The sequence below is a fragment of the Nannospalax galili genome, unplaced genomic scaffold, assembly GCF_000622305.1.
Source record: "Nannospalax galili isolate Female #2095 unplaced genomic scaffold, S.galili_v1.0 scaffold858, whole genome shotgun sequence".
Taxonomy (NCBI): domain Eukaryota; kingdom Metazoa; phylum Chordata; class Mammalia; order Rodentia; family Spalacidae; genus Nannospalax; species Nannospalax galili.
In genome coordinates, this window is record NW_008341877.1 from 2468595 (window position 1) to 2490056 (window position 21462).

Consider the following 21462-nt stretch of genomic DNA (forward strand, 5'->3'; position numbering starts at 1 on the left):
TAGATACATAGATAGATAGATAGATAGATAGATAGATAGATAGATAGATAGATAGATAGATAAATAGATAGATAGATAGATGGATGATGCCTTTCCTTGCTCTATAGATAAAAAGAATCTGTTCATTAATGGTGTGCAAAGGTCATTCCAGCCAAGGAAAACAAACGACGTCTTTCAGCCAGTATTGTTGGGATTTCCATAGAAGGGCTTAACAAAAGCATTCTGTCTCAGAGGAGAGTGGGCTAAACACAAACACTCATTATCTTTGTTATACTGTAACATGAGGATAAAATCCATATTAAGAAAGCCTTAGTCTGGGGGTTCGGGGGACACAAAAGGACAGCCTGGAAGGATGGAGAGCTGAGACAAAAGCAGCCCTCACATCCAGCCAGGCCTGGATAAGAGTGTGGTGCTAGGTTAATGATTACAAATGCTTAGTGCTGTGGCAGGGACAACTTCTCTGGGTCACATGTGCGCTGGGCAGATGAGGGAACAAAAAGAGAGCCTGAAGCGCAAGCCCAGACAGTCAGTCACTGGGTTTGGTGCTCACACTGTTGAACAGCTGCGTCAGCTGCCACACTTGGGACTTTCACCATCTGTTACCGATGGTTCCTCCATTGGCACCTCCCTTTATCCAATGTTAAGTGAGTAAACCATCTCATTCTGCAGAAACAACTTCATTTTCAACTCTGCAAACAAGTGAGTGGTACCTTGGATTTGTAGGGCTGGGCAGTCCTAAAGAACTGGGAATGCAGCGTGCTTTCTGCAGACTCCCTTATATTTCCCAATGAATGTCTCTGGTGAGCAGGGTGCTTGGAAAGGCTCTGAGAAAAGCTCGTCACTCCCTGGAATATGTTGTTTTTTTTGTTTTTAAAGCAAACATAAAAGAGAAGAAAAGATTGATTATAGTAGCAATCACAGTTTCTTTCTAGACAATATTGAAAGCTAAGCATGATGTGTTCTATGAAACACCCAGGATTTCTGTCTCTCCCCCGTGCAGAATGCTCAGCTGACGACGGTCTCCCACAGTCTCCTTGTGGTGAACACTGCTGTCTCCCAACACTGTGCAGGGCACACTCTTTTGCTCCCTATCATGTCCCTGCATTCCTTTTCTATGTGGAAATTCCATTAACATCCATGGATGTTCTAGCCTTGGAACAAGTTCAAAATAGGCAATAAAGATTTACAGTTCTGATAAGAAGAAATCCCTATTCACAAACAGCTCCAAGGTAAAGTTAGAAAGTTATGGAATTTTTCCAGGGTTACGAACATCTCCACTGCAGTTGCAGGGTCAAGGCCCAGTAACCACACATCGTTGCTGTCTGCATAGCGTTCATCAACGAGAAACAGAAACAAAAAGAAGCCCTTCTTTTCTATTTTTTCCCCACTGTTTCAGTTTAAGAATTAACCTTCAATCTCCTTCAGAGATTCCCATCTGTTTTAACTCTTAGTCATCACTAATATACCTTCTTTTTTTATTTAAGGAAGCAATGCATTACTTTGATTTGATATGTATGTGTTTGTGCTGCTTCTCTGTATGTACACCATGTATGTGCAGGTATCTTCAGAGGCCAGAGGAGGGCACTGCATCCCCTGGAACTCAAGTTACAGTCAGTTTTGTGCTATGAGTATCAAGTGCTCTTAACTACTGAACCATCTCTCTCCAGCCCCACAGAGAAGACTTCTTAAAGGAAGTGGTATAAAAGTATAGGATACCGGCTCCAACCTTTGAAATGCTTTGCTTATCTTCAGTTTATGTTTTATGGATAAACATCAAACACATGAAGAATGAAGTTGGGGCTGGAGAGATGGCTCTGTGGTTAAGAGCACTGGCTGAGGACCTGGATTCAAAAGCCAGCACACACACATAGCAGCTAACAACTGTCTGTAATCCAGTACCAGGGGATCCAATGCCTTCTTCTGACCTCGGGCATTGCACAACACAGGTGCATTTAAAAGCAAAATATATGCTCCAGGTTGCCCCCCATGCTGAAAATTGTATTCTGCTTATTAGCTGTGTCACTTTAAGTCAGCCAGTCAAGTACAGATGTGAGGTTGAGCTCTGACGACTTACATTCATGCAAGCAATACACTCGTGCAGCAAAAATAGTAAAAAGAAAATATAAAAAAAGAATGAAGTCAATACTTTTCAATGATAATTAGTATCATCATCATTATTGTGGCCATGAACCCCATGTGGCCTTGGTGTAACCGGCATGCTGCTTGCTAGGAGGCTGTGTTTCCGTGCCTTCTGGAAATGGCCCACCAGTGTGAAATGACCCATTTCTCTAGTTGCTTTTCAGTGAGAGTGCAGCTGATAGTGTTTCAAAGTAGACTGCAACCAGTCCATAGTGGTAACACCTAAACGGTTCGGTGTCAGGGCAGTGTGAAGTTGAATTCTCCTTTTCTCCTTATTCAGTGTGTAAGACTTGTCTGCATACCTGTTCCTTTGTCTATGAAATAGGAATATTGATGACCCTTTTGCTAACTTGTCAGAAGCATTAAATGAAATGCGTTTCCATAGATGTTAGAAATAGGTCTGGGGTCTCAAGAACATTCTGTTTTCATCTTTTAATATAATCCTGGAGTGCTTATCCCAAGTATACAATCTCCAGACAAAGGGCTATTAACAGTTTATGGATGTAAATCTGTTAAGTGTTTGACCTTTGACCTCTATTTTCAAAAGAAAAAGACGAGAACTAGCTGTTCCTCTGTCCGTTTTCATCACATCACATTTGTCCATACAGCACATATATCCTGCACTGTATCACGGCTAATTATTCATCAACCTGTTCCTTCTAGAGGTTTCCTTACATTCATCTCATGCCAGCATGCGAGCCCTTAGCCCAGGGCTCAACATGCAGAAGGTAGCAACAGCCCGCAAATGGAATACCCACTAGATAAGCTGTTGTCATTAGGACTTCACAGGCCATTTTCCTAAAATCCCAGTTCTCCTCATTTCACTGGGGTGCTTCAACCTGTTCCTTCTAGAGGTTTCCTTACATTCATCTCATGCCAGCATGCGAGCCCTTAGCCCAGGGCTCAACATGCAGAAGGTAGCAACAGCCCGCAAATGGAATACCCACTAGATAAGCTGTTGTCATTAGGACTTCACAGGCCATTTTCCTAAAATCCCAGTTCTCCTCATTTCACTGGGGTGCTTTTCATCTTTGCAACTACGTTACCTTATGTTGCCTGTAGAGGTTGTTGTAGAGGCCTCTAAAACTCTTCCGAGTGTAGCTGCTGCGGTACGCTCCACCAATGAGGTGCTCTATCACCAGCCCAATGTCAATCAGGGTTATTCTGTAGCTCGAGAGAAGGGTATGCTGCAATGAAACACACAGATATTGCAACTTTCAGTTCTCTCCTGTCTCCTTTGCCATGCTCTCAGAACATACCCAAATTAATTGCAGAACTATAGATGCACAGTTGGGGTTTTTTTGAGGAGAGAGTAAAAATTTATTGATATATCCTATTTCCTAAAAAACCTCAAAACTACAGCAGTGATGACTTGAATACCGTCCCAGTCTGATAACTGTGATGAAAGGTATTTTCGGAGTTGTGAAAAAAAAAAGCTCAAAACAAAACCAATACATTCTAGATTTTCATCTAAAGATTAAAGTGATTTCTGGCTAAAGATTAATCATAACCCTATTTCCCCTCAAAATTTCCAAATGATAATTTATGATCGAATAGTAATATATACATATATAGTAACATATATAGTTATATATATACTATATGATTGTAATATATATACATACATAGTAATATATAGTTATATATTACTTTGTGTGTGTGCATATATATATATATATTACGATGATTTTTCCCTTTGGTAAGACATAGACTTCCATTTTCATGAGATTTTCAAATGTACTAAATGTTTCCTGGGTGTCTGAGACAGCGTGTGGTGGTCTGTTCTAGAAGCTGTGGAAATGGTGGCATCTCCATGTTCTTTCAGCTCTTAGATTCCATGAGTAAAGTTTTTTGGTAAATGTTTTATTGTTTTTTGTGTATTTCATACAGAACAACTTAGTCATCTTTATACCCACCTTCCCATTGGCACCCTCCATAGCCCACCCCCCACCCCAACTGGAATTCATGCATTCTGTCATTTGTGCTAAGGTGTATTGTTCTAGTCTGCCTTCAATTGCTGTGGCAAAACACTAACCAGCACCAACTTGGGGAAGAAAGGGTTTATATGGCTCACATCTCCCAGGTCACAGTTCATCACTGAGGGAGCCCAAGGTAGGAGCTCAGGGCAGGAACCTGGAGGCAGGAGCTGAAGTACAGGCCATGGAGGACGCTGCTTACTGGCTTGCTTCCCTAGTCCACGCTCAACCTGTTTTCTTATACAAAACAGGACCATCTGCCCAGGGGTGGCACCACCCACAGTGGGTAGGGCCCACCCACATCACTCAACAATCAAGAAAATGCGCCACAGACATGGCCACAGGCCAATCCAGTGGAGGCAATTCACCAAGTGAGGCTCCCTCTACCCAGGTATGTCAAGTTGACAACTAAAGCTATCCAGCACACCTATCATGTCAACTTAGAGTTCCCAGATGTCCATCAGAGATACATACTTTTCAATCAGTTTTACAAACAGATTAGTTGACCAACTATTGACGCGATCTGTTTGTTCAGGAGAAAAATGATCTTAGCCATAATGTATTTCCTAGTTTCTCAAGCATCACACATATGCTTATGAATACATCTGTATACACTCTAACCCTCTCTCTGTTGCCTTTCTCATATTATTTGTACTAACACACAAACAAATGAATTTGAATAAATTACGTTTAATTCTGGGAAAGGGTTATTTTTAATTAGAAATTATGTAAGTATTACAACAGAAATAAAACCCTGAAATATTTGGTGACTGTACGCCATCTTTTTCATCCTCGCTCTGTTGAATCGGCTACTATACTTTGCATTCTGTTAACTTCATCATATGTAAAGTGAGAGCAGGAAGCAAACAGGATAAAGGAACTCAGAAGCACGAGCAGTGAGGTATGAAAACACAGTCTGTGCCGGAGCAGGCCTTACAGCTGACAGGAAGGCTGAGTGCAGGTCTTGTCTAAATAAACGTGATTTGACTCCCTAAGCCTCATAGCATTACTTCTTCACTTCTGAATTGCTATTCCTAGGGAACTGTTGGTGGCATACAGCATGCTGAATGTAGTCTCTGCAATTGGCTGATAGCCATGAACAGCCAGGCCAGCCTGGGCTGCATAATGAGTTCCAGGCCAGCCCAGGCTACATGGTGACACCCCAATATTTTTAAAAGCCTGAAGAGAGAGGAACAAAAGCATAGCCTATAAATGTTGAGAATTTTCTCAAAACATTACAGAAATGCAATATATGTACATATGTAGACACACACATTAGAAAGTAGAAGCTGTCTTCAAAGCAACAGTCATTAGTCATACTGATTCCCTGACTTTTTTGTTGCTGTTCTGTTTTTTTTTTTTTTTTTTTTTTTTTTTTTTTGAGACAGGGTAGTCTCACCATGCAGCCCAGGCTGGGCCTGAAACTTCCTATGTAACTCAGGCTGACCTCAAATTCATGATTCTCCTACCTTTGTCTGGTATTACAGATGTGTGCCACTATGTACAGTGTGCACAGTAATACCTGACTTCTTAATAGAAACAATGTATGACAGAAGACTCCTCAAAGAAATACAAAATTGTCAATTGGAACTCAATAGATACAAAAACATCCTTCCAAGACAACGGTGAGTCAGACATGTTTCCAGACAAATGAAAAGTGAAAGAGTTTATTATCACAGCCTGGAGAAACAGCTCATCAGTTAAGAGCACTAGTTATTCTTGCAGAGGACCCAGGTTTGATTCCCAGCACCCACACGGTGACTAATAACCATCCATACCAACGCCCTTTTCTGACTACCTCAGGCATTTCATGACACAGGTACACTTACATACATGCACGCAATTACACTCATACACAAAAAAGTAAAAATTATTTTTTAAAAAGAGTTTATTATCACACTTGTGTCAAAAAAAGATACTAAAGGCAATAAAAATAATAGGAGTGATGGAAGCTCAGACATATAGGGGCAAAAGAGCAGCCAGAAGAAAGTAAGTGGGCTGGAGGTGTGGCTCAGTGGTACAGTGCTTATCTATCATGTGTGAGATCCTGGATTCCATCCCCAACACTCGGGGGGGGGGAGAGAATAAATTATCTGAGTAAATCTAGATGACCGTTAGCTCTATGTAATAAAAATACTAGAAGCATCTTATGAGTCAAAAACATATACAGCAGTAAAACAGATTATAATACTAGCTTGTACAGTGAGGAAGAGGAAAATGAAGTAAACCGCTCTAAGGAATGCTTTGCTTTCCCCTGGAATTCGAACACCTAGTAACCAAGACGTTAATAATCCAAAAATGGAAACTTTAATCTGTATGGCAAACACTAAAAGGATGGTTTAAAAATGTTTATCAAGCTAGTAAAAGGAGAAAACAGGATGATAAAAAATTCAGTCAATAAAATATTTGGGGGCTAGTGAGATGGCTCTGTGGGTAGACACTTGCTGCTAAGCCTGATGACCTAAGGGTTTTTAATTTTATTTTTATTTTATGTATGAGTGTTTTACCTGTGTGCATGTAGGTACAGCACATGCATGTAATGCCTGTAGAGGAACAAGAGGACAGAATGCAAAAGTAACCCAGAATACAGATCCAATACATTGGATCCCCTGGAACTAAAGTTACAGATCGTTGTTAGCCTCCTTGTGGGTGCTAGCAATGGAACCCAGGTCCTTTGGGTACCCAACCACTGAGCCATCTCTCCAATTCTTGATGGCCTGAGTTTTATCCCTGGGACCTATATGGTGGAAAGAGAGAAGTGACTCCCAAAAGATGTCCTCTGACCTCTACATGACTGTGGTGGGATGTAAACACACACACACACCACACACCACACACACACATACACACACACACCACACACATACACACACACACACATACACACACGTACAAATAAATAAGGATTTTTTTTTAATTTAAAAACTTTTAAAACCTAAAATTACTTGGAGATACAGCTCAGTTGATAGTATGCTTGCCTAGTGCCTTGTGCATACACAAAGCTTTGAGTGGTATCTCCAACAACACATAAACTGAGTGTGGTGGTACACACCCATAATCCCACCACTTGGGGGGAAGAGGCAGGAGGATCAGTTCAAGTCATCCTGAGAGCTGAAGGAAAAGGCAGGAAGTAGGACAAGTAAAAAGTAACAACACAATAGTTCTAAATGCAAATGTAACAGCAATGAGTGTAAATTCTTCATTTACAAAACAGGGACTTTCATAACAAATAACAAAAACATTTTTCTTTTTGGTGGTTTTCTTCTTTGGTAGTTGTGATGGTTAGTGTTAACTGTCCTGGGAGATAGGCCTCTGGACATACAGGGGATTATCTTGGTTACATTAATAGATGTGGGGCAATCCATCTTAACTGGTAGGCAAGGCATCCTGAACTGTACGAAAACAAGCTGAGCACTAGCATGCAAACATTCCTCCCTCTCTGCTTCCTGCAGTGGATGCAGAGCCACCAGCTGTTTCTGGCTCCCGCTGCTCTGCCTTCCTGCCACCATGAACTGCCTGGAACTGTGAGCCAAAATAAACTTTCTCCTTAAAAAACTGCTCTTGTTGCTGGTTTAAAACCTATTTAACATATTTCATCCCTTCCTGTTAGGTGTATTATGATAGAATTTAGGCAAGACATTTTGATATAGCATAACTCAACATAAATTATATCAGATATCAGCATAAACATTTTTGCTTACTATAAATTTACCAAGTAAATGTCTTCCTTTCATTCTGGGTCTCCAACTAAGTCAACAAAAGCAGAAAGTGCACACTCTATCCAATGAGATACACAGCTTCAAAAATGAGAGAATGTTTAAAATGTACCATGGATGGCTTTTAATCATAGTAACAAATAAAAGTCAAATTCTCAAGTCTGACCTAATTCAATGTTCAAAGAGAACACCATGAGCAGAATCTGAGCAAGGGTGCTGAACAGTCACGACTCCCTCGGCGAGGCTCAGGATCACTGTAGCAGCACCCCAGGCCGTCGTGGATATTCAAACACTAACAAAATCACTGGAAATCACACTGTAGTCCTCCCACAAAGACAGAACTGTGCAGCTCTGCCGCAGGGGCAGTATCACCTCACCAGCAGCTCCAGCTATGCTGACATTCCCCTTAGATGTGTTGAACCTGATGCATGGGGTGTTTGCTGTTTATTTGCTTGCTTGCTTGTTTGTTTGTTTTTATTTTGAGACAGGGTCTCAATATGTAGCCCAGGTTGGTGTCAAACACTGGACCTTTCTTCCATAGTAAACCTGAGTGCTGGTATTACAGAAAATAACATAAAATCTGGCTTATCTGTTTTGTTTTTGTTTATGTGATGTGTAACACTGAGGACTGAGCTCAAGGTCTTTCTTACATGTGCTAGGAAAACACTCCACCACTCTGCCACTGATGTACATCCCCAGTCACCAACTCATGTCTTCATAGCTAATGTCACTTACTTGATCATTTAAAGGGGTTTTTTTCTTTTGTTTTGTTTCATTTTGGTCTTTTTGAGATAAGGTCTCCCTGTAGCCTCAGCTGGCCTGAAACTCGGTATGTAGACCAGGCTGGCCTCAAACTCACAGAGATCCACCTACCTCTGCCCCCTAAGTGCTGGGATTAAAGGCATCCACCACCACACCCAGCTCTTGATCAATTAAATTTGAGACCCTGTCTCAAAATAAAAACAAATTAAGGGAAGGAAACTATAAGATTGGTGATTAAGTTATTTAAAGTCATACCTAAAAAGAGTAGGTAATTGACTATAAAAATCCAAATCTAGATTTTTATAAAGAAAAATGCTCTGTTATCACAAAGCTAAGGAATATGCAAAGGTTATTTCAACTCTCATAATTAGGTTACCTGCTTTACATCTTGAACAAGATGATGCAAGAACATATTAGACGGTCCTTGTTTCTATAATAAACAAAAGGAAGAATTATTTTCTTTACCGTGTGCTGGAAGCACTTTATTTCAGAATGCATAAGTAACCTAGAATACAGAAAATCTTGTTCAACATCTTCAATTACTAAATTTACACTATTTAATCCTAAGGAAAGAGTTCCCCAAGAGAAGATATGATTATATGAAATATTTTTCAAAGTAAGATTTATGTATGTAGATAGTAAGAATATTGATTTTATATGGAAAGAAGCATAAACTTTAAGCAATCTGTCTGTCCTTTATCATATATAAATTCTATCAAACAATTATAGTTCTTATCACACAATAACAGTCCATCAACAGGTATTTCATTGAATCTTTACAGTGTTTAGTTTTCTGAGGGATTCAATGGAGGGTTCACAATAATAGAAAAGACAGTTAAGTACCTACCCTAAAAAGTAGCCAACAACCTGACAGTGTGTGTGCTGAGAAAAAGCTGCGAGTAATTCATAGTCTAGGAGCAGATCACTGTTAACTAAGTGGACCAAGGAAGAAGACCAGATGTCAGTCAGTCTTTGAAGAGCAGGTGCAATTGAGAGGACCAGAAAGGAAATGGGAAGGCACCCAGCATGAAAACCAAGCATTGTCACAATGAGTAAGCCAGACCATTCTCAACGGAGGGTTCTGCACAGGAAAGTTGCAAGAACGGGGAGGATGATTTTTTGGTTTGGGGTTTCATTTTTCGGTTGTTTGTTTGTTTGACTGATTGATTGTTTACATTTGTTTAACAGTGTGTGTCTGTGTGTATGTGTGTGTGGGGGTATATATCAGAGGACAACCTGCTGGAGTGAGTTGCCTTCTACCATGTGGGTCTCGGAAATTGAACTCAGGTCATCAGGGCTTGGCCTTTACCCACTGAGCCATGTCACCAGTCCAATAACAGCATTTTAATAGTGGCCTTAGCTCAGGTTACTTTCAAATAACTCAATTAAAAGCAGCGTGATATTCACACCTTTGTCTCTATGGCTTAAGATAAAATGGAACTGGTTACAATGTTTCTGCTTTGCAAAGTCTGTATCTCTAAAAACTGTTGGTGCAGAAGCATCCAAGAGGAGAAGGAAATCCTGAGCTACTCAGTAGCAAATCTTGAGGAAGACGATTTATGAAGTGTTTTCACTCACTGTGTTATAGAGCTCTTCCAGTCGGGGGATGGTGAGAAAGCGGTGAAGGTTCACGCCGTTCTCTATTAAGAGCTTCACAAAATCCACCCGATCCATCACTAAGGCGTCTAGCATTGCTTGCTCCAGGGCACCAGGCTTCAGGAGGTACAAACAAATAAGAGATATAAAGACAATGAAAGAAACAGAAATAAGTGAAGAGTTACAGCTCAACACTACTAGATGCAATGTTTATAAAACACATTCTTATTAAGAAATCTGCGGGGCCTAAGTGATGACACAATCAGGAAATATGCTCTTGAGTGAGAAAACCAGCTATTGTAACAATCTCAATTTTCCCCAAATGATGGTGTCTTAATGCAATTCTAATTAAAATCCAAGGGTTTCTGGTTTAGTTTTTTTTTAATTGGGAATGGCGGGGAGGGGTTGCTTAATCAATTATCTGCTTAGTTTCTTAATTTTGGTTTTAGTTTCAGTTTTTGGTACCATCATGCTTCCATTTAAACTTTTCCTGGTTTGGGGTATAAATGGCAAGTTGAACATACTTGTCTAACTTTACTCCATCCAAATTCCACTAAACTACAGCAAAGGGACATATTTAAAGAAATGAATTCACAAGCGCTGGCAGGGGACTGTCTGGACATGAGTACAGCAGTATGGAATGTGGGAAGCAGTCGGTCAAATGGTAGTTGGATCGGCAGTTCCTAGAAAGTGAGAAGTGCCCAGAACCACAGATCTATGCCACACGATTCCAGCAACATGGCAGTGAAGCCCATGAACACTGAACCCAGTGTTCGGACTTCCCAGTCACCTTCCCCACTGGACCCCATACCAGGAGCAGAAAAGCCTGCACCCCCAGCTGATGCAGATGATTCCTTTCTGGCATTATCAGCAACGCAAAGGAAGAACTGAATGTGATGACGCTTAGATGAGGAACCAAACAAGAAAGAAAGAGAAAGAGAGAGAGAGAGAGAGAGAGAGAGAGAGAAAGAAAGAAAGAAAGCTGTAAAATAACTACTGAAGATTTCAGGCAAATAGAAAAAACATCAAGTCCACAGAACACAAATGAGAAGAACGTACAACCAGCAAACAAATTTGCTCTTAGGAACTAGTGGATTAATCTTATGCTACCAAAAAGAAAGGATTCACAGAAGGCTGAAAAGTTGAGAAAACCTACCAAGGAGAAGATACGGAACATAAGAAAACAAGGGATGCAATTAGAAGGCAGCTGGTTGAGTTTAAATATTTGGAAAACAGGACTTCAGAAGGGAGGCAGAGAAAGCGGGATGGAATGGAGCTAAGAATGTCAATTTGAAACTGTGTGCGTGATGAACATATAGACCCAACACACAACACTGGGAAGTTGCAGAACCCTAGAGAAAGGAGAATTTGTTTTATAATTTCCAGGAAGAAGCTGAGTATGGTAGCATACCCCTTTTATCCCAACATTGAGGGGCAGAGGCAGGCAGATCTCTGTGAGATCAAGGCCAGCCTGGTCTACATAGCAAGTCCAGGTCATCTGGGGCTCCAGGGAGACTTTGTCTCAAAAAAAAAAAAAAAAATAGCTCTATCTAGGGCTGGCAAGATGACTCAGCAGATAAAGGTGCTGACTACACAAGCCTGGCAACCTGATTTCAAGCCTCAAAATCCACATAAAGGTGGAAGGAGAGAACCGGCTCCACAAAGTTGTTCTCTATCCTCAACATGCCCTGGGACGGACGGACACACACACACACACACACACACACACACACACACACACACACATACACACACACACTTTGAAAAAATTCAGGTTGGAGAGAGAGATCAGTGGTTAAGAGAACATAATACTCTTCTAGAGGACCTGAGTTTGGTTCCCAGCACCCTCAGGGTACATCAGGCACCCTTTTCTGGACTCTATGGCAATAAAAATAAATTTTAAAAATTAGAAAATAGTTCTGATCATGAACTAAAATATAGCTAAATATTAGCTCTTCTAACAACTTCTAGCAATTTATTCCCATACGCAAAATATATTCTGTTGAGTATTAAAATTTTTATTGTTCTTTGCTAAGATGCAAAGACTCAAGGTCTAAAAACCTTTGACTCACTCATCTATGGGTACTTTGGGGTATCATGTGTATGGTACATATGTTAATAAACTTGTTTTTCAGCTGTTAAAAAAATTTATTCCCATACCCTTTCTTGGGAAGTTACTGGGAGATTCATGACATTGATACAGACGAATAAAACTAAGAAAAGAGTCCTAAGGCACAGAAAGCAAAGGTGGCCCCCAAGATGGCAAGGGAGCTTCCAGAATGACAACTGAGCACCAGGAACAGAAGGCAGTGAGCCTGCACTGCAGAGGGAGACCCCAAGACAAGGATGAGTCAGAAGACAGCCATGTGATATTATTTAGAAATGGAAACTGGCAACTGGCAAAAGTCCAAAATGTCAAATGTAGAAGATTTGTTGTAGCAGGAAACTATCATTTTAGCAGCCTTGTAACCTTATTTGAAGTTTTAAGAAATATACATGCTTTAGTTTGAACCAAATATAGTTGTGTTTTAGTTACAACTTAAATTTTTTTGCAAAATGTTAATGGTGATTACCATTAGCATTGAATGTAGTTATTCTTGCTTTCACTAATTTCTATCATTTATAGCAGAGTATAGGAACTTGTGGTGTGGAAATAGTAGAAATTGTAGACCAAACCAATGATTACAAACAAGATAGGCAGTTCTGGAACCAGCACTGGCCCAAGGGGAGCTGGCTGCTCACTTAAGCCAAGGGAGCCACAAGCTTTGATGATCCTTTTATGGGAATAGTCTAAGACCTGGTGGTTGTCCATCAGTCATGGTCAGTTTCAAATGGTGACCTTCTTATGCACAAGCATCCTGGTCTTGTACACGGTGGGGAAAGAGATAATCAGCTCCATTCAGGCAGGAGCTGCTGACTTATGAGTCATTCTCTTGCATGAACTTCTTGGCCTCATGGTAAGGATGAAGGACTTTCAGTGCGCGAGACAATGGAAGAAACACAACCCCACTCCAGCTGGCATTACAGGCTTGGACAAAACATTTCTCAAATGATCGACATGCCAACATGCACAGCAGAGTCTGACTCGAAGACTGAAGCAACAAAAGAGACAGACACAATATGAAGACATAGATGACAAGTCTTATCTCCTGTTTAGTCATCTACCAGATATCTATATACTCCCATGAAGACCTTACACCAGACCGGGATTCACTCTGATGGGATGCTGACCTCCGAGTTCATTCTCAGGTCTTACCAAAGACAACTTGTAATTTAGGATTTTCCTTAGCAATAATTCCCTTTCGTCTTGGCTTGCTTTATAACATTCTCTCTGTAAATATTTTAGTCGTGTGGCCTAATCTGGTGCTTTGTAGCAAAGCTCATGAGAGAGTACGAAGACAGATCCAAAAAGGGCAGATCCAAAGGGGCAGATCCAAAGGGGCAGATCCAAAAGAAAACATGCATTGTGCCAAGAGGTTCAAGGTTCAGAATTTACGTGCCCTTTGTCCCCTGTGGTAATCCTTTCCTACTTCACTGTGAGCATCTGATTTAAAAAGAAAAAGGGACAACAAGTCTAAGGCGATCTTTAAGTTCCAAATAACAAAGTAAAGATCTGCCCATTCAAAATAAACTCAAACCTTTTGCATTCTGCTGATATTCTAACTTCTGTTTCTGCCTCAATGAAGCCAGGGAAAATATGCTCTCAGGAAGGCAAAACAAAGGAGATGAGCCTAGCTCTCAGCAGCTGTCTCCTCTCCAATTCTCCCTTAGAAACCAATATGCAAAACAGTTATTTTCAAATGACTTCATTTTCACTATACCTTCCAATGTTGTCCATAAATTAGAATATGTTTCTTGGCAATGTCCATTCTGTCCCAAGCCATTGCCAGATTTAATTGTTCTGATATTGATAAGCTTGTGCCTAGGGAAAAGCAAGGAATGATCATATATTCTATTCAAAATATCTAGGTGACAAGCACAAAATTCTCTAGACTGTGTGGGCAGGAAGGGAAGGAGAGCTGCGGATTTGCCTTGCTACAGACCTTTCAACAGAGCAGTAAGGATGGCCAAGTCAAGGTCTTGCTGCTCTTCAGAGTCAGCATCAAAGATGGTCATCTACAAAGGGTAGAAAACAGAAAGCCACACATTTCAGAAACCAGCAGAGAAAGATCTTCCATCTGTACCCATAAAATTAACATTTGAGCTGATGAATTAGAGAAAATACTCTTATTTTGTAACTTTATAGTTTTGTTGTAGTTATAAAACGAAAAAATTCTTAAATAAATTGATAAAGAATTGGAGCTACTTGGGAAAAAATGAGCTATAAAAGCCCATGTAATATATACTAGAGCTCACTCCGAGCCTGCTTCAAAGAAAGAATCAGGGTTAATTCCCAGAGCAAATAAACCATTTTCCTTCTGAAGGGAAGCAAATGAGATCCTGCTCACATAGACTTGGAAACAAAAACTTTTGCTTCAGAATGAGAATTGACTTCTCCAGTGTTCACCCTAAACTCAGGAAGATGATGACAGTGAACCCAGTAGCAGGTCAAAGAACCCAGTAGCAGGTCTTCACGATGTCAAAACACCAGGGCTTCCTAGGTCCTCAATCAGCCTATCTGTTAGACACCATTATGACGCTTCTGAACAGGGTGTGTTTTGTGGTTCTCATTTCCCCCATTCCCTCTTCTCTTTTGTCACCCCTCCCTGTAGGCTCCCCCACCCAGATTTTTTTCCTCCTTCATGCCCCATGTGTCCTTTTCCCAGCCATCCCAATCCTTCATCAAGTGATATCACCCTCTTGTGGTCTCCTTTCTAGATTTTTAGACTTTAACTCACACAACTGTTTACCTATAAACACCTTTCAAAATGAAAATGTATTTTATACAGTACAAGAAACTAGTTTAACAGAAAGGAGCAATGAATGGCAAGTTCAAGTCCCAGGCAGCACTCTTAATTAGAATTATCTTAAGGTCACTGACTCTAACTTACATATCTACAAAATGAGAATCTATGAAAAACTCTCAACATCCTGTAAAGATACAGACCACAATTGCACATGTTGGTTCCTTCAACTTAACATCCCCACTGTATGCATGAATAAAATCAGCTTTCAAGTACCAACTACACAGAGCCCAGCTGCTGTGGACTGAGCATCCTCGGCTGCCTTCTCCTGCCTCTCCTGATCATTACGATCACTGCTCACTACGTAGCAACGGAAAGAGACAAGGCACTGTAAGCACTCTCTTTAGCATGGCCTTTTCTTCTGATTTATTGTGAGAAATGAAAAGTACAGCAGACTAAGAGCTCACCTCTGAATTCCTTTCAGGCCCTACCATTTCTTAACTGTGGGACTGAACAAATCACTTAAATTGTCTAGCCTTTAGTGTCATAATTTCTAAAATTGAAATGAGCAACCACCACCATATTGAACTCATTCATGGGGCTATTTCAGATGAAAACACACATTCAAAAGCACATGGCTAATCATTTAAAATGGTTGTGGTTATTAGGTCACTGAAAAGCCCAAAGGCTTTTTCGTGTATGTCCTACCACGCTTTCTCTAGCTTGAACATATTAGCCTGGTTTGGTAAGGTTAGATGTTTTAGTGCCAACACAATGCCTTTATGATTTGGCTAAGCCTCCCAATGCTGGAGGGACGGCTTTGAATAATAACACATTTCCACATTTACTTTTCAGCTTCATACCATCCACAGTGTCCTGAAACACGAAGTACTTTTCCTGGCCCTGAATTACAGTCGTAGCCCCTCTTTGTGAGCTGTATTTTATGTTGCAGTCTAGTCTCACATACGCCCTTGCCTAATGCACCCCCCAAGGGCCTCCTGCAAGATATACGCAGGGTCTGCACTATGTGCATGCACCACAGCAGACTCGAGTTCACTGAAAATGTGGAGCTTTTCCTTCAACCCCTGGAAGTGTTTACGTGCAGTTTTTACTAAGTTTGGTGACTTTTCTGTAATACTGTTTATTCTACAGGCCCTGTCCTGGATAGAATCTGAAATTTAAAGCACGAGGCGTGAAAATGGGTGGAGCAGTAGGAACTCAAGTTTACACAAATAAAGTCTCAAATTTTTCAGAGTTATAGCCATCCAAGTTCAACATGGAAATTTTACATAGCTTTTAAAATGTGAAAATAAATATTTTAGTTTCTGGAAGGTAGCCTTTTTTAAAGTCAGCAGCTCATCATACTTACAGAGTCCCTGTGTACCATACACTCCATTAGAATTTGGAAAAGATGCTTAGACTGTCTAAGGCTAAAGTTGAACATGTTCTGAATCACACAGATGATTTCTTCTTTCACCTGAGGGCGTAGCATCCTAAAGGAGAAATAAACGGTCATAGTCTGTTGCAGCCCAGAGAAGGGGCCAAGCCAGTGGCATTGAGGGAAAAAAACTCATCTGGCCAACCTACTGAGAAGGGTGCCCTTGACAGTTCTGCCAGAGAGCCAATGCAAGAGACGCAATACACAGAGAACGGGAAGGATCTACCCACCGAGACCCTCAAAGAGTTCACTTTGAGGTGGAGGTCTCCAGCTGACAAGTTTCGTGAAAGCTGTGAATTCCCACAGTTCTGGGTATAATATTCTCTAAAGAATCTAAAATCCTAAAAAGCCTTATGGGCACTCATACAACACAACACTAGAAAAAGGAGAGGTTAGAGGGGCCATGCTTAGAAGGGGAAGGCAGAGGGCCCAAATGGGAGCCAGACACCCCAGAGCACTGAGAGAACAGACACAGCGAGCCATTGATGACTAAATAAATCAGAGAGGTTAACATTTTAGTTCTTGGGCTCTATGTACACAGCACAAAATACTTTCAAAGCTGTGTGAAGATGTCACACAGGGACGGCTTGGAGACAAAGCACTTTCCTTGAATATGGGAGTTAAAGCCTGAGGAAAGCCTGCTGTGTTCTGTAAATTCCAGATGTGTGACTCCTGCGATTTTTGATAATGGCGAATATTGTGAAGGAAACCTGGGCCGACATGGGTCCGTCTTTCACTGTGAGGATCTCAGCTATGACAACTTCAGGCTAATCACCTCCCTCTATCCTCTGAAAAATGACTTTGCAGAGCTCAGACAAAAGGTGGGCCATTCCTCAGCTAAGAAATAGCAGGTGTTTTAGTGTTAATGAACAACACAATCACTGAAAGAGGAATGCCATCTCAGCCTCTGAGTTCCAATGGTATCTGGCCCACATAAATGACAGCTTATAAAAGACCAAAGCGGAGGAGTAAGCAGTCATAATTTCAAAATGGAAGAGTCAGGGCTGGAGACATGGCTCAGCAGTTAAAAGCACTGGCTGCTGTTGCAGAGGACCAGGGTTCAGTTCCCAGCACCCATGTGACAGCTAAAAACCATCTGTAACTTCAGTTCCAGGGGATCCAACACCCTCTTCTGACCTCTGTGGGCACTGCACAGCACAGGTGCACTTACATGCATGCAGGCAATATACTCATACACATAAAATAAAATAACAAATAAATAAATAAAATATTCAAAATGGAAGAGCCAACACTCACCCTTCATCTGCCAAGTGTTTGTAGGTGAAGGCCAGGAGGTCCGCAGCCCTGCCAGTGCCCTCACACACCACCACAGGCTCTTTGTTCCTGACAGTCTCACACACTGAGAGGATGACATTGGGGCCTCCTTCCACCACCAGCCCCACCACAGGCACACCTTGTCTTGAGCCTGTTTCAGATCAAAACATTACCACACTGTTACAAAGCTTTCCTGTCCTGGTTAAGACTTAAGTCTTTCAACTACTACTTACCTTCCCCACTTGCTCACACCTAGACCAAACCAGAAACTTGGACTTCAAGTAAAATGTGGCACAAATACAGTGAGGACATCTCCAAACTTCGAAAAAAAAAAGAATTTATTTACTTATTTTTATAATGCATATAAGTATTTTGCCTAAATGTATGTCTTGCACTATGTGCAGGCAATGCCCATGGAGGCCAGAGAAGGGTGTCCGATTCCCTGGAACTAGAGTCATGAACGGTTGTTAGCTGCCATCTGGGTGTTGGGAGCTGAACCCTGTCCTCTGCAATAGCAGCCAGTGCTCTTAACCACTGAGCCATTTCTCCAGGCCCTATTTTCAAACTTTTGCTAAGTAAAATGTCAATGAAAGCTCTCAGTAATTAAAAAAGTCCTTAAAACTTTTAAACTTTTCATTGTGGAAAATTCCAAACAATCTAAAATAAGCAGATCAGTGTAGTAGATTCCAGTGTCTCCATCACTCATCAAAAATACCTAGGCAATTTTTATTTTTATTTTTAAAAATTTCTTATAATTAAATTTTAAATTTTTTTTTAATTTTTAAGATTTTTTTTTTTTTTAATTTTCAAGATTTTTTAAAAAATGGCCAGGCCTTTGCCAATTTTAAGGGTGGTCAACAGGTGGAAAGGGCAACCCTCAACATCTCTTCCATTTCAGTATAGTAATCTTTCACTGTTGGAATTTCTTATCATAATTATGTATAACTTTATTTAAGGAGACACAAAAAAAAGCAAAACAAAACAGAAGTAACAGTAACCATGGAGCCATTCTTGTGTGTGTGTGTTTGTTTGTTTGTTTGTTTGTTTGTTTTTAAAAATGAGCTATGGGGCTGGAGAGATGGCTCAGTGGTTAAGAGCACTGGCTACTCTTGCAGAAGACCTTGGTTTGGTTCCCAGCACCTACAAGGCAGCTAACAACTGCCCTTAACTCCAGTTCTAGGGGATCCAAAGTCTTCTTTTGACCTCTGTGGGCATGGTACAACATGGGTGCACTTACATACATGCAGGCAATACACTCATACACATAAAATGAAAATAAATAAAATATTTAATTTTTTATGTTTTTTTTTGAGACAGGGTCTCCCTACAGACCCAGCTGGCCTAGAGCTCACTATGTAGACCAGGCTAGCCTTGAGCTCACAAAGGTCTGCCTGCCTCTGTCTCCCAAGTGCTAGAATTAAAGGCATGAGCCACCACACCCAACATAATAATAAATAAAATATTTAAAAGAATTCTAAGTGAGGCCGGGCATGGTGGTGCAGGCCTGTAATCCCAGCACTTGGGAGGCAGAGGCAGGTAGATCTTTGTGAGTTATCACAGTGAAAGATTTATCGTCCTCTTTTAGTTTGAATAAAGGGACCCCTTTCAAAAAAAAAAAAAAAAAAAAAAAAAAAAAAAAGAATTCTAAGTGAATAAGTTATAAAATGACATGTGTAACGCTATGCATGGTGGGGCACACCTTTAATCCCAGTACATGGAGGCAGAGGCAGGTGGATCTACAAGGCCAATCTGATCTACACAGGATAGTTACTTAATAAGTAGGTATGCATATACCGACACATACAGTGTGCTATAAGCAAGCAGAAATCTCTGGAAGAATATACAACAAGCCATGAACAGTGAAGAAGAGTAAGAATTTAGAGAAATGACTGATTTTTAAAATTTTTCAGACAAGTTCTAACTATATGGCTGAGGTTGTCCTCAAATTTACAGCTTTCTTGCCTTAACCTCTTGAATGCTACATTGTAAGTCTATGCCATCATGCTCATCTTGAGTTTCTTCAGCTTACTGATTTAAATTTTAACATTGCTCATGAATTTGTATGTTACTTTTAAATCAATATGTTTTATTATAACTTTCAAAACAAGAAAAATTGGCAGGCAATAGCACATTCATACCTGAGCAACAGAGAACTTTACTTTGGATAGACAGTGGTCCTCCTCTAGTCATGCCCTCCCCTCACAGAAAGAGGTCTACACAGCTGAATTCTGAGAGACTCTGTGCCCACGTCCCACTTCCTAGATTTTCCAAAACCCCAGATCTGGTTTCCAGGGGCTGCTGGCACCTCTGCCCCGTGTACATCCTTCTCAAAGCAAGAGAAAACTTTGGAAAGTAGAAGAGAAGGAGAGAGAGTCTCGACCCTGACTGGGTGTCCAATGCCCACCTGGCATTGCAGGAGTAAGCCAGAGGCAGGCAAGCAGAGAGGGAGTGGGTTGGGGAGCTGCCTCTGCCCCACTGCAACAGTCTGCTCGGTACTCCCTGAAACCCAAGAATTCTAAACATAAGCGTGGCCTTGCTTTTATCCATTTCCAGATCAACAAGTAGAGATATTCTACAGTGTGTTATCTTGCCTCTTTAAGGCTCTCTTGAAATATCAGAGAGTTGACATGGGGACTCCATGTGTATCCACAACTGTTATGGTGGGCTGTTGCAGGCATCTGAATACAGCATGAAGAGGAACGAACTGCTCTCATGTTTTTCCTTTCCTTCTTCATTCACTTCTACTTTATTACTATCACCATCTCACTAAAATGCTATGGAGCATGTGATGGACCAACAGACGCAGTGCTCCTCTAACAACTAAATGAAATGGGCATGAAAATTTAGATGAATGTGTTATTAATCTTGACATTATATACATATATATACATGAAAATATAGATTTTTTTAATGCTTAAAGAATAAGTGTTAGAAATGTGTAAATTATGCTTATTGGCATGGAAATACATTGTACTTAGTGAAAAGGGAAAGATTATCAAAAGAATCATGATATCAGTTTTAGGCTAAAGAATGTTCCTGTGTGTATGTGTGTGTGTGTGTGTGTGTGTGTGTGTGTGTATGAAACTTCTAAAAGTTTCTATGCGAAAAGGTTGATGAATAGTTTTGATAGCAAGACTATAGAATATCTCTTTTAGTATATGCTCCCTTGGCTTCATCTGAGCATGAAGGAATGTAATACTTTTACCATCAGAAAAAGAATCAATAAGGGCATTTTGTAGGAGAAAGGAGAATTTAATTTCTGCTAGGGACACTTTCTTGAGTCAATAACCAATTCTCTCAAAAATAAATATATTTATAATTGCACTCTCGAGCCTGAGAGGGTGGGTTCGGACATCTATCGGGTAAATGCTGGGAGCTTAGCAGACCTCCAGAGAGTGCCACGTTCTGGCCTCCCTCTGGCCTCCAACTACCAGAGGGCCTAAGAACCCAGGGGACAGCCTGACAGCTCCCCCTGGATCTTGTTTCCACGTGGCGGTGAGCTTCAGCTAATTGTGCCATACCAGCCCCCTACCTGGGATTTGGTGAGGCCCTTCCCAAGGCCCCAGGGCAGATCTGCTTCCCAAGGGCAGATCTGCCTTTGGTAGGCTAAGGCTGGGATCTCAGCAGACCACCAGAGAGTGCTGAGTTCTGGTCCCCCTCTGGCCTCCCTCTGGCATAGGGTTGACAATGCACAGGACTGTCTGAGGTCTGAGAGA

At 40.9% G+C, this 21462-nt stretch overlaps 1 protein-coding gene and 2 non-coding genes across 6 annotated transcripts in view; 1 reads left to right on the forward strand and 2 right to left on the reverse strand.

Moving 5' to 3' along the window:
* Trpm6 (transient receptor potential cation channel subfamily M member 6) overlaps positions 1–21462 on the reverse strand; it is a 189357-nt gene that overhangs the window by 104986 nt on the left and 62909 nt on the right. For all 4 annotated transcript variants that reach the window (XM_017799220.1, XM_017799218.1, XM_017799219.1 and 1 more), the window contains exons 8-15: positions 17729–17897; positions 16403–16526; positions 14233–14305; positions 14011–14111; positions 10172–10306; positions 8970–9023; positions 3186–3326; positions 711–845 (exon numbers count right to left, since the gene is read on the reverse strand). In XM_017799220.1, the coding sequence (XP_017654709.1) occupies positions 711–845; positions 3186–3326; positions 8970–9023; positions 10172–10306; positions 14011–14111; positions 14233–14305; positions 16403–16526; positions 17729–17897 (932 nt within the window). The remainder of the gene's footprint in view (positions 1–710; positions 846–3185; positions 3327–8969; positions 9024–10171; positions 10307–14010; positions 14112–14232; positions 14306–16402; positions 16527–17728; positions 17898–21462) is intronic.
* Positions 1386–1465, reverse strand: LOC115071134. The gene has a single exon (XR_003850244.1). It is a non-coding gene; the product is annotated as a small nucleolar RNA SNORD79 (small nucleolar RNA).
* Positions 3497–3564, forward strand: LOC115071133. The gene has a single exon (XR_003850243.1). It is a non-coding gene; the product is annotated as a small nucleolar RNA SNORD31 (small nucleolar RNA).